Source organism: Falco naumanni, chromosome 4, assembly GCF_017639655.2.
Source record: "Falco naumanni isolate bFalNau1 chromosome 4, bFalNau1.pat, whole genome shotgun sequence".
In the NCBI taxonomy this organism is placed as follows: Eukaryota; Metazoa; Chordata; class Aves; order Falconiformes; family Falconidae; genus Falco; species Falco naumanni.
In genome coordinates, this window is record NC_054057.1 from 104,740,603 (window position 1) to 104,754,349 (window position 13,747).

A 13,747-nucleotide genomic window follows, 5' to 3' on the forward strand; every position below is an offset into this window, starting at 1 on the left:
TTTCCCCAAACAGGATGAGTAGATGCTAAAGACTGATACAAAAACTTTCATAATATTTCCTTTGGTGGTTAAAGACTACTGGAAGGGTCATACTCTCTCTAGTCTCCCTTATATCTGTAAGTTTTTATGGCAGAGTCTTAATTCCTGAAGATTGTCTCGTGTCCAGAGAATTCCCACCTTTCCTTAAAGGAAGCTTCAAGATTATTTTATGCCATTTCAGCAGTATAAACCACCTTTAAAATTTTTCCCTAAATAAGTGGAAATGTGAATAAATAAATATTGATTTATTTCCTATTTATTGAAGACCAAAATACAATGCACATCATTTCAAGAAGCAAGGGCCACCTTCTTCTGTCATATATACATCTAATACCCATCTCAGCTCACCAGGCTGAAATCCTGCCTGGTTGACAAGGCTGTTGAATCAGTCAGGTGGATCACATTTCTGACAAAATGTGTTTAATAATCTCAGTATATTGCAAAACGCAAAATTTTCCAATTCTGTTCATCTCCAACTTTCCAATACAGAGTATTACTATTTGCTATACAGAAACGTGTTTGCTTAATGTACCTGTAACTGGAAAAAATGGAGTTTTCTCACATGGGTGTTAAACTTTATGTGCATTTACCCTATACCTTTCAGCACACTTTGTTTTCAGCATTTGAAGGTGAAAGGGTCTATAACAGAACAGATAAAACATGCAAGAGACGTGTTTAGGCACCAGTTCTACAGGGATAACATTGATCAAAACTGCATCATTGAATATTTCATGCTGTTCTGCAAACAGACATCTGTTGTTTCCACTCAGGTTTTTCTATTTTTCTGTTGTTTCTTTGAAGCAGCAGAAGAAAGAGATTAATGCTACTGTGTTTGATTGCCTCCAATTCTATTCTAGAGCTTTCACTAGAAATTTGCAAAATAAGTTATTTTTATTCAGATACTTACTCTCCAAAATTAAACTTTTGATATATTCCTTGCTTAATTTTTTCTTTGTAGGCATTCTTTCTCATAAAGATGAGACATGTCAGTCCAATGGCTAAGTTAGCAAACCAGTGATACACAGTGCACTGAACAACATAATTACACAACAAACCCAAGCATGTCTTTAAATAGGCTTTCCCATAAATACACAAGATGACTTCAAATTAACATGATAATTCTGTGCAGCTGTGCTTTGTGAGGCACAGCAGCACCTGCAATGTTTCCAAGATGGCACCAGGCACTAATACACCAGTGCTGGGTCCTAAATAGCATCTCGAGAGACAATTAATGATGCCCCTTGTCTCTGACACAGCACCGAGATGGACACACATGTGCTTTCAAATGCTGAAATAATAGAAATGTAGGAGTCCCTCGGTGAGAAAAAAAAATCTCATATGCCTAATAACTTTATTTCTGATTTGGTCAGTTAGAAATAAGCTGAAAGATGCTTGAAAAGCACCTTATGTGGAAACATCAAAACATTTAAAAGTTAGGTTAAACATTAAAACATTGAACAGTTAAACATTTGAAAAGACTTAACAAATGCCAACTAGATTTTAAATCAACTTTCCACATCTACAGTATGCATAAAACAATACACCATTTTAGATATGTCCTATATTAATAAATTTGTGTATAAAGCAAGAATCCAGAGTCATGACTTTTATAAAAAACATCTAAATGCTTACACAGTACTCAAATTACAAAAAGATAATTTTCCCTGTATCTAAACTCAGCCCACATCCATTCTGAGGTATGGTGCAACCTACATATAGGTGCACTTTAGGCTTAGTTTAAGAAGTGCAAGCACAATACCCTTATTTAAATAGTAAAACCCACTATCACCTCCACTTTTTCTAGACAAGTCAAATACACAGTGATCCCTCTTTTAAGGCATCTTATAGTGATACCAGGAAATGGAAGAGACACTTGTAATCTGCTTCACAGATTTTTAGAAGAATGTTTTATATTTATGTATCTTGCTATAAAACTTCATTATATCTGAAATAAAGCATAAATATGAATTCTAAATGCTTAGGTCTTCAGAGCTTCAGAATACTGAAAACCCATGACTAAAAATGTTCATATAAACCACTACCTTTCTAGATAATTAACTTGTTTTCACTACTTGGTTATTTTATAGCAAAGAGAACAAAAAAGAATGAAAACCCCCAAAGCTACACAGACACTTCAACATAAAAATAAACAGAGGTTAGTATGAACGGGATACAATGCAAGAACCACTAAAATAAGAAAACAAGCATGCAGAAAACAAGCTGAATAGACCTACGCTATAGCAGTGAACATAAGAGACATAGTAGTCAAGTCCTGGTTCCCCAGTGTCACTCATCTTCCTAGAGCCCATCTTCTAACGCCGGAGCCGAGCGCACTGCTCTACAACTACACGAAAGCTCCGTGCTTTCGGTCAAAGCCAGGCTCCCCTCACGCCAAGCCTTTCTGCGAACACAACATGAACATGGGAGCACAATTAAATCAACCTTGAGCAACATATTAACCCCTCAGCTGATGCTTGCTAGAGGGTTTGTTTGGGGTTTTTTCACTGTTTACTGCAGCGTTGATGTTACTTACAAAATTTGCAGAGAGAAAACAGCATAATTAGTTTAATCTGAAATACATTCCCAAAATCAGGTTCAGCTCAATAAATCAGTGCTTTTGTCTACTCGTGATGTGGAGGGAAATATCCAACTTTTATTTGTATGTGTTAGCAAAGAGGGTTGGTTATTCATTATTCATTTATTCACATGTGAATAAATGTGAAATATAGTGCAAATATTACATAGTTTACGGTAAATATTTTCCATAGGAAAACCAGTGTAGAATTAATTCAGTCACCTCAAGCACTAGATGAATGTAATTAAACTTGTTCATGCTTCACTTAACATTTGTTTTACTAGCAATGTAACTACTGTTTGGCTCAATACAAATTTCCATCACTACAAAAAGGCATCTCCCGAACTATGGCTACAAATGTAACTTTGTTATGATTTCATCCGGAAAATATATTTGTTCTCACTGCATAAGTATCAGTCGATAGCATAAGAAAGGCACCAGGAGCCCAAAGGAATACTTTTCCTCATGTCCTAGGTGCATGTATAACACACAAAAATGACAGTATGTAGCTAACCTGAACTGGGTACCTGTCATTTCAGAACCACTCGCTCTTCTTCCCTTCACAAGGAGTGAAACCCCTGGGTCTGCAGAAGACAGACTGTTGTAGTTCCAAGGAATATTCTTATTTCATTTCTGAAGATTTTTTGGTGACAATATGCAAGTTCAGACAAACTGCTGTTGGCAATAATTTGATGTGTCCTTTTCTGAGTGAGGGGGAATTTGAAACTTCACAGCAAAAAGACTTACTCAATAGCCTGAGCAGATGATCCCAAGACGCACTTCACTTCCTAGGCTGCTTCTTCTTCTCCGACTGCATGTACCCAAACAGCAGCCCTTGTTAGGCTAACAGCAAATGCTGCATCCTTAAGGAAAACCTCAGCTCTACAGAATAAAAGTCATCCTGAATGCAATTATTGTAGAGTAAGAAGGGGAATTCCTGACTGCTGCATGCTCTGGTATCCACAAAGCAAATCTAGTTTTGCAGGGAGCTCTGTTTTAATTTCCTGACTCAGCCCAAACTTTTGTTTTTTCTACCCACCAAACATTTCTCAAACCCAGCATCAGAATAAACTGTCTTCTTTATTCCAGCTGGGTTGAGGTTCTGGCTCCAAAACGATGAGGGAGATGCCAGCGACATTATCTTAACACAGCAGGCAGGCGTTGGTCTCATCCAATCAAATAAAAATCAAAGGACATGAGTTTCACAGTTTCATATGCTAAAATGTCTAATGACGTCTTAATGACAAAAAAAAAAAAAAAGTATTCTGTACTTATTCTAGTGTTAATTCAGAGGCTGCTGATTTTACAGCTTCCGCGCTGTCCCCTAGGAGGAGGACACCGCCACCCCTCGCGCTGCAGTGCCTGGAAGCGCCTGAGCAAATTGGAAGCGCCTGAGCAAATGGTGGGCACGGCTGAATAAAATCCCCTACAGAAGTAAATGTTGGCCCACCCACCACTATCCTATAAAACTATAGGGTTTTGTCTATTTTAGCTGGTTACACTACCATTACCCTGTGAAGGAGCCACCTGCATAGTTAAAGAGGCATTGCTAAGAAAAGTTTTCACAAATTAAGGACCAAGTATCGCTACCTGGCAGAGAGAGAACTTCAAGTAGGCTAAAGAGAAATGGAAGAGGAAGAAAAAAAATAATTTTTGCTACAGGTGTTTTTAAGCTCTGTTCGTTTTCCTGTGAGAATTTAGTATCAATTCCAAATGTATCCAGTCTTGTTAAATACTCGTCACTGATTAAGGTCACATATAACATCCTCTCACAGAACAGTTTCAAAAGGGCAGAGGCAGCAGCTTTAACAGAACCACACAAAACGAGCCGCTCATTTCAAAGTGAAAACAGAATCAAGTGCAGCACCTTAAAAGAACTGCTTTGACTTTGTTGGCAGAAAGGCAGGCTAACTCCCCGTTACCTACAAAACTCTCAGAACCTTGGAGGGGATGAACCACATCTTATTTTCCTAGTTTTTTCTTGATGTTTTGCATCTCTTGACATCTTGGACATCAGAGAAGCAGCATGTAAGAGGACTACCTTAGTGTAATTCTCTGTGTACATCTTTATCTCTGATGTCACATACGTAAGTATCATCAGAGCGAGGTAGTTGATGTATACTGCAAGTTATGATTATTTTTGTTTTGTTTTATAGAGCAATACAGTAAAGAAGAACCTAAAGCAATAGAAAACTTTTATCACTACTTCTAATTTTTGAAACATTATCTGAAATTAAATTTGAGAGTGTTAGCATTGTAACTTTAACTAGAAGTAATTAAGGATGCAAGAGATGTGTATGTAAGAAAACAGGGTTAAGTAAAACAGTTAATTCAGAAAGCCTAAGAACCCTATTAATCATTTTCTCCATCTACTGAACCTCCCCTGTGACTATACATGAAAAAAAAAAAATTCTTTACAAGAAAAGGTACATCCTTCACATCCTTCAAATGTTGAAGGACTATAAAAGTTTCTTGAAATTTAGGACTATTTTATAGCCAAATATACACTAATAACTGGTTCAGCTGGGATAAGAGGCTTGATAAAAGTAAATTTTGCTGTAGTATTTGGCTGTAAGGTGCTGTAAAAATATTTTGATGCCAATATAATTGCACACATAGAATGTTTTAATCTAGTGAATTGCAAATGATAGAAAATACATTTGGGAGGAGGGTAAAATTAAGGTCCTACTGACTGTAGTTATTACATCTACTGCCAAAACTTCTTGATCTAACAAAAAATTCTGTATCTTTTTACTTAGCCTTGAAATTAAATCCTTTTTGTGTCTCCCTAAAGATAACATCTTCTAAGAACAGTATTTTTACACACACTCCTTAGTCCTTCTGCCTTCCTGGGTCTGCAGATTGAATCTTTAGCTTAATAATGTGGTTTCCAAGGGAAGATTTATTCCCCCACTTGTTGAAACAGGACTTATTAACATGGCGAACAGAGGCCACCAGAAAGCCTTGTTGGACTTTCCCGACCTCACAGAATTTTGCCCTGTGTTATGCAATTCCCTTCAACTAACTAAAGATGGTGTAGATGACTCTCTCTATAACAGATTATTTGGAAGTGCTTTTCATGCCAAAAATGTTAGGGTTTATGACCTTGAATTCTAGCTGTAATGTGAATATTTTGCTTTGCAGTTCTAAAAAGCCTTTTACCTCGTATGTCAAATTGCTTAAATTATGGTGCATCATTTTTTTGCCTACGTTAATGTTAATCATTCACCAGAAACACAAGTAGTAAATGTTTTAAACAATTTTAGCTAAAAGTAAGGCTTCCAACTTAATATCATAGAATACAATTAAAGGACTAGGAAAAAAAAAAAAAGTTGGTGTAACTTTCTTGGAAGAAGCAGTGCCTTAGGCCACCAGACAGCTACATGGTTTTCCCTTATCTTTAAAAGTACTGAACAAAATTGTAAACAAACCACCACCGCTACCCCCAAAATACCACTGAGAACATGAAAAATAAAGACAGACAAAAAGAAGTGATCTACATTTTAAAGAATTCTGTTACATTCTCATAAAACAGGGAAAATGACAACATCCATTAATTTCTTACCTCAGCAATTGTCCTGACAACTAAAACACAGATTGGGGTTCATCACAAGGAGGATATGGCTTTTCTCTCAAAAGTGGGTGTTTGCTCCCTGAAGCCAGGAAAAGTGTGACATGGCCAACTGCTAAGAGTCAGCAGGATTATAAAACTGTAACTCACCTCTTGCTTCATTCAGCGATTAGGAATGGATGGTAAAGCTTGACTGCGTGTTGTTTTCTCCCTTTCTTGCAGGAGAAAGGCAATAAGGAAGGCCAGGCTAGGTAACACAGCAATTTCAGGGTTTAAAACATCCTCAGGAAGCACGTTCTTAACTAATGAATTAGTTCTGCTGCTAACTCCAACTACCCCAAGAGAAAGTTACACATATCAGCAAAAGTACAAGAGCATTCACTGCTCATATAGCTTTGACACAAAGTGGAACAGGTGACATTGCTTTTTATCTGCTGGCTTCCTTAAGGAATTTACAACATGACAACTGGTCTGCAATAGGGCGAGATGTAGACAAGAACATGAAAATATAGTTGGTCTTGTTCTTTACCAATAGAAGAATCAGATAGCTGGAAAGCCTTTTCTAATTGTACCCTAATAAAAGTATTTTCCTGATCTTAGCAAAAGTTTTAAGCAAACAATTCCTAGTATAGGAAGGTTCTGAATGACAGAGCTTGAAAAATTCGAGACAGACCTAGCCCAGCTTCTGCTGCTCTCATTCTTCGAGCAGTCCAGAAAGCAGAAGCTGTGTACAGTAGCGTTATCATGACTACTAGATACTGTGAAATCTTAACTAGTTTAGAGAGGCTAAAGAAAAGCTGCTGCTGAAGTCATGTGCCTACCCTTGTTGTAGGAAGTTTCTAATTTCAAAAGGATAATTACTTAAACAACAAAAAGATAAGGTAAATACAGCCAAGAGCACAAAGAAAGGTCCCATATTTACTGGCAGATTTCAGCGTCAGGAACTCTGATGCAGCTGAGGGTATTTTTCCCCTCCAGAGAAGAGAGAAGGCTGGCTAATTTAGTACTTTTCTCTTGTTCACAACCCGTTCCACCCATATCTTCATAAGCAAAGTCAGCTGCTGCAATACTGTATGTGCCGTTTGTACAATTTATGCATAGATATATAAACAGTAAATTCATCTGGATGAACTGGGTAATAAAGATATAAATCTACTGTGATTGCTATATGAAGTTCCTTCAGCATTTACAACGTAAGTGTAGTGTATGTTGACATAAGTCATCACAATATCCCTAAGAAAATGGATGGGAGATACAGTGATACTGCATGTTTCTGCTTTTCTTAGTATACTGCTTACCATAGAGATCTGCAAACATTAGTTTACTTAGAGGATTTGAGAGAATAAATGGAAAAATACCCACTATTAGCTCTACAAGAACAGAAGGAACATCTTCATAGTTACAAGCCTTTCACAGATCATTCAACAAAATTTCTCTAATTGAGGCACAAGTTGATGGTATGCCTGTCAACTATGCTGCCAAAAATGGTTGTTAAGAACACAGGTTTTTGAAAACATGAGAGGTTTATATGCATTTAAGCTTTGGACAAAGCAAGCCTGGAATGAAGAGGCTGAAAATGGAGAGACATCAGATTTTTATACATTATAAGGTCAAAAGGATCCTCTGTGATCATTTATACTAACTTCCCTATAGTACATCCCACAGGACTGTTCTTGGGAGCATTGATCAGAAGAAATAAATTCCTTGTTGAGGTAGAACATCTCTTTTAGAAAGATATGCAAGTGTGTTTTAGAGCTGTGTCCTCATATAATTAATTATTTTACCAAACATGGCATTTTTGACTTTGAGTTTGACTTGCTGTAGCTCCCAGTTTTGAATTATATTACTCCATTATATGCTGGACTGAAAACCTGTAAGACTGGGCTTTTCCCCAACACTGGTTTCAGGTTTTGTTGAAATGGCATTTCCACTTTCATTTGGTAAAGCAAGTTGAGTTACTACCGATTTGTTGGAAAGACAAAAGTAAAACAGAGAAGAATGGGGAGAAAGAAAGAAATAACCTTCCCATCTACCAGTCTGGCTCATTTTATTACCACAGGAGAATTATTTTAATGAGCAAAAAATTAATGCCATGCCTCAAATCCCATAAGCCCTTTTAAATTCCTAGCAGAGATTCACGGTCATTTTTTTAGCTGTTTTGAATTGAAAAATATTTGTCTTAAGACAGAGGAAGAGCTTATTCTTTCCACTTTCCTCTTGCCCTCTGCCTCTTATTGAACAGGAGGCACGATCTGATAATAAACAACAGAGCATACTCATCTTTAGAAACTCAGTGTTTGTTTTTATATTGTTGTGTGTGCAACACAAGTGGAAAAACGTAATACTGTGGCTTAAATCTAACCTGGAGCTCCTTATGCTCAAATGCTCCTGCAATGAAGAAGCCTGCAAAGTCCTTCCTAAAAATATGAGTCTCTCATTTCCCTCTCAACTGTTTCCAGTCTTTTTATCTCTTCCATTCCCCATATTTTTCTCTTCTATGCAAATATAGTTCATACAGTCCTGGCATGCCCCGTGCTCACACATCAATAGCAAGAATTGTGATGAAACTTCCTCTGCCTGTTGCACCTCTTTTGCTTATGGTGACTTGGAGCAGAATGTGTGTCAGAGCTGCCAGCAGAGACATTCTTAAGAAAGAGCAATGAAACAAATTACCCACTTAGGACAGCAAAGATCGTTCTGCTAGATCAAAGTACAAGCCAGCAGGATTTTTAACAAAGAAAATAGTATCTGAATCAGGTTAACACATTTCTCCCCTTTTAGATAGGGATTTTCACAACCTATTTCTAAATTCTGGCATCAGAACAAAAAGCTATCAGAAACATTAAAGATCTTTATAGCTTATAGGAATCTACTCAGCATTAACTGAAATTCATAAAGTCCCAATCCAATAAAAATGGTGCAGTGTATGATGTCTGGAATTATTTGAGAACAGCTTTCCATTTGCCTGTTTCAAAGTTCATAATACAAAGGGTATCACTGAACAGAAGTTTTCAGAATATACTCTTTAGATCACATATACACTATGGACTGCTTGCTGCAGGCCTGCTGAGAGAGAGACAGACAGCCAAATCGATTGTCCTGGTTTCCATTTGGTAGCTTGTTTTAAGAGACAGACAGAAGTATATGACATTAACGTAGTATGCTGATATTACTTCCTATGAAAGAAACTGATGAATGTGAAGTTCAAAGTTTGCAAATATTCAAAAATACTAATAGGAAGGTATTTCAACAGTAATCGTAAGTGGAAAAGATAAACAACAATGAGAATTAAAGAAGAAAAATTATACCATATAAAACCACCTTTACTATGGGGTAATGTGTATTAGGAAGTTTTCCAAGAACTGGCTTACAGAGTTGTAGGAACACAAAATAAACAATTAAAGCAAAACAAAGACCAGAAATGATAGCCAAGAACTTCATTCATCTGCTTTTACATCAACAACTTTAGATTGTGATGTAACGAGACTTGCTAAGAAATTTTATAACTGTCGCCACTGTTTGAGTAATCCACAGAGAATAACTGTTTGCACTTACCTTGGTATAGACAGAATAGCAGGTTTATGCTTTACTTTTCTGATGAATAAGGGCCAAAAGTGTCCCAGCTAAATAAAATCCTGGCAGCACTGCACAATCATCAATATTCATCTACCTGCTATTTCAAGTAAGCTCACAAAATGGTTAGTTAAAAATGTAAAAACAAAATCACCTGCAGAGCAATCGTGGTATTCTTCGCAGGATATTTCCCCACCAGTCCTTGTTCTTTGCGTTTCTTGAATTTCCTAAAGTAGTCCTGTATCAGGAAGGTGGCATAGAACTTCCCCACGGTTACCTCATCATCTAAATGAACAGACCAGACAGATCTCTCCCAAGTCAGCACATTTATCAATAGCCTGTACACTCATATCTGATTTTGGGGGGGAAACGTGATGGGTGCAATACTATGCTTTCAGCTTACAATCATGGACCCTGTAACTAGTTTAAAAGCAATGTTTTAGCAAGCAGTTTAAGTCCCATCAGTTAAGTGAACTCATCCTTAATGAAGAAGAAAATACCACACTTCGCCAAGTTTCATGTATTTCTAAGTAAGTTTGTATAAGTTTCTAACAAAAGCATAAACATCTTTGTATATGCATAGAAGCTGAAAGACAGGCTTTAGTTACTTGGAATAAACGGATTAAAATAAAAGCTACTGTGACTCACATACAGTTATGCTTGTAAGAGTGACTCTAGTAAAAAAAAATAAGTCCTCCTTACAACATCTCTCTTTTTTTCATTGCTGAACCAAATTTGCTTGGTCAGTGTATCAGTGTAGCATTGTCCTGATTGTGTAAGGACTTTGACATCTTTACAGCCTGCTTCACTATGCATAGCTCTTTATTGGTGTCGTGCCCTCACTGTCATTGCCAAGCACCCTCCTGTCGGAATTTTATTTGTGTCCCAGATGCTCATGCTGCACTGTATCTTCTGCTGTCTTATCGTCATCCAGTAAGATAGATTCTAGACCGAGAAAATCCCACAGAGGTTTCAATTTCACATATAATCATTATTTCAGTGAAGATGTGGTCCTTAGCCATCTTCTGGCTGGGCGATGATGATGACAGTAAATGTGAAAGAACACAGTGCTGTCCCACATTACTGTATTGCATCAGCTCTGCAACGCTGACAGAAACGAAAACAACTTCTGTCAGTTAATTTAGTACAACTCAAGAGATAGGTGGGCAGCAAGGGCCATCAAACCTAGCATTTTTACAGTCACTTTTGTGAACCAAATCCAAATTTCAAAGTCTTCAGAGTTCAGAGGCAGGTACCTTATGAGATATCAACACTGCCTGGTTCACAGCCTGCTAAGAACGTATCTGCCCGTTTTACGAGCCCCGCTGAACGATTCAGCTGTGCAGGTTTGCTCTCTTGATGAGTAACGCTTGCCAGAAAACTGGGAATAGTTTTCTATTCAAAAACATTGCTTTTGCTTTCACACATATTTTTTTCCCTCCAGAGTTATCTGGCATGAAGTTAGCTACTTCCCTCCCTGCTGTGCTGCCTAAAATCTCCGTTTTTTTCAGTATCTTGAGGTTTGCAACACGGCTGCTAGCTGGCTACTGCCGTACAGAAAGGAGGGATGGTGCGTTTTAGGCATCAAAGTTCTCTCCAGCGGTACAGCCCACACCCTGATGGGCAGTATCCCGACATTCCAGCTGCCCTGGCTGGAACAGGCAGGTGCACATCACATCACAGGATCTGGGTTACTCTGTGCAGTTGCAACTCGACTAAACACTGAAAATCTAACATGCCCAGACACATTTTAAACACACCTTTGTTAGAAAATACGGATTTTTTTAGTTTTATGTCATTTCTCTACATTTTAAGTCCCTAATGGAGCTTTGGGATAGACTTGAGTTTGGTTTTTCATATTGTTTTGTGGTGGGGTTTTTTTATGTATGAACACATTCTGTTAAGCAAGCTTTTTCTCTAATTGATTGTCAAGCAAATTCTCTAATCAATTGTCATATACTGTAATGCCATACATGAACATTGGATTAACACAGAGTCTCCTCGTGTCTTCATTTTATCAACAGTATGCCCCGATGTATCTCACTAATGATAGCACTTCTAATAGTGTCTTTTACCTGTGCTATGGCAGCTTTTGCTAATTTAGATTGAATTAACCTTCTTTTTGTGACTTGCTTTTACATCAATAAAAAGGATGGGGAAATCCAATCCATGTACAATACTGTTTAAACTCATTTTTACCTCTGTGACAACATTAGTCTCAAAATCAATCCTCTACCATGCAAAACAAGCTCCTCGCATTATGTCTGAAACGGGCTGTATGCAAGTGAGAAAGTACGACAGGCTTTAACTTCAGTAAAAATGCACCAGGGATGTGTTTTCCCAGCATTTTATTTGTTCTTAAATATATGAAAGCAAAAATAATCACAATAATCACTTCAAAACACCTTGGTTGGGAGACCAGCCTGTTGTAGGAAGCATCTCGGCACATTTAAGAGCCTGCTCTGCCAAATACTGACATCTCTTCAAAGGTCCAGGTGCCCCCAGTTCCTGCTAAGGAACAGCGGGAACTCCACAGCTCACAAGAAAAGCTCACCCTTCTCAGATTCCGTCTCAGCAGTAAAAAGCTTTTTAATCGACTCAAAAAATCCAATTCCTATATTTTTTGTGCACATTTGCTTTGATGTTCATCTGTAATCTCCCTTGACAGCTCCTCAGCAGACTAATGGTGTTCTATATTAGGAAGAGATCTCTTATCAAGCACCTAATCTAAACTTGCCTGCCTTAGTTTAGCTGAATCCATTGATCTTCAACGTAGCCCTAGTCAAACTCCCCAGATAAGGCTTTCCCCATCCTTTATACTACTTTGTCTCAAGTATTTGAACAGAACTTTTAAGGAAGTGAGACAGCAAACGGCTCCTAGAAAAAGCAAGCACATTGAAGTGACAGACTCGATATAACACATACGTGTTGCACTGAGAGCATGTCTCAAGTCAGGCTATGACATTGCACAACTACTGACTGTACCTGAGATGACAAAACCTGTGAAATCTCAGTACGGGCCCTTATTGATCGCTCTGGATATGCACCCACTTTTTATGAGCATATTAGATGAATGCATTACCAGTTTGCTGAATTGTGCATGCCAAAGCCTGTACGTACAAACAAGATGCACGTGTACATCACGGGCACAGTCAGTCGTAGCACAGACATGTGCACACAAGAACTGAAGCCTGGCCAAGGGGGGCCATCCTTGACATTTTTTTTTCCGAGTAACACACATATAGCCAGATACGGACAGGCGTAGGGAGGCAGCTAAGCGTAACTGACCACAGAATAGACAAATCTGTAATTACAATCAGTGAGAGCAAAAGGAATCACTTCAGTGGGAGGTTTTTGGAAGAGGGCAAAAAGTATGAGGCAGGATTAAATGGGCTTGCAGGTGGGGACTGGGGAGTTTAGAGAATACAGGTGAATCTTTGGTGATTTATATGTATTTCTCTTACTCTCTAGTCTCCTAAGAATGTTAACTCATTCATACATTCAGGCATTTAACTGACATTCTATGCTTTTGCAAAGCAGCTTTTCAATTGTATTGAAAAGGTGTTGCTAACTACTAACGGTTTAATGAAGTTATAGTAATGAGTTATTTAACCGGTACCACGAATTAACTAACCGTCCATTTCTAGTGCATCTATTTATAATTCGGGGAGGCGAAAGCTATGTTGTTTATTTTACATTCTGCTCTGCAAACAACTGCTCTGTTTATGTTCTGGAGGCATGGTCAGGAGCACACGAAGGATCTGGCATTCAGTTAATACCAGCAAAAGTAACACTGGAGAAAAACATTATAAACTAGACTGCTCTGTGCTTTCAAATGCAAGTGATTTTAACCTACTGAATTTGAATGCTTTGTTGATTTATATTGAAGCGAATTTTCTGTCTCCTAGCAGACTGTTACTATCAGCTGTCACTGGTGTTATTTCATATACAATTTTCTATTGAGTATTAAGCATCAGCAGAAATTGATT

At 37.8% G+C, this 13,747-nt stretch overlaps 1 protein-coding gene across 10 annotated transcripts in view; it reads right to left on the reverse strand.

Moving 5' to 3' along the window:
- CACNA1D (calcium voltage-gated channel subunit alpha1 D) overlaps positions 1-13,747 on the reverse strand; it is a 235,551-nt gene that overhangs the window by 17,442 nt on the left and 204,362 nt on the right. For all 10 annotated transcript variants that reach the window (XM_040591589.1, XM_040591583.1, XM_040591588.1 and 7 more), the window contains one exon: positions 9,913-10,043. In XM_040591589.1, coding sequence (XP_040447523.1) covers positions 9,913-10,043 — 131 coding nt within the window. The remainder of the gene's footprint in view (positions 1-9,912; positions 10,044-13,747) is intronic.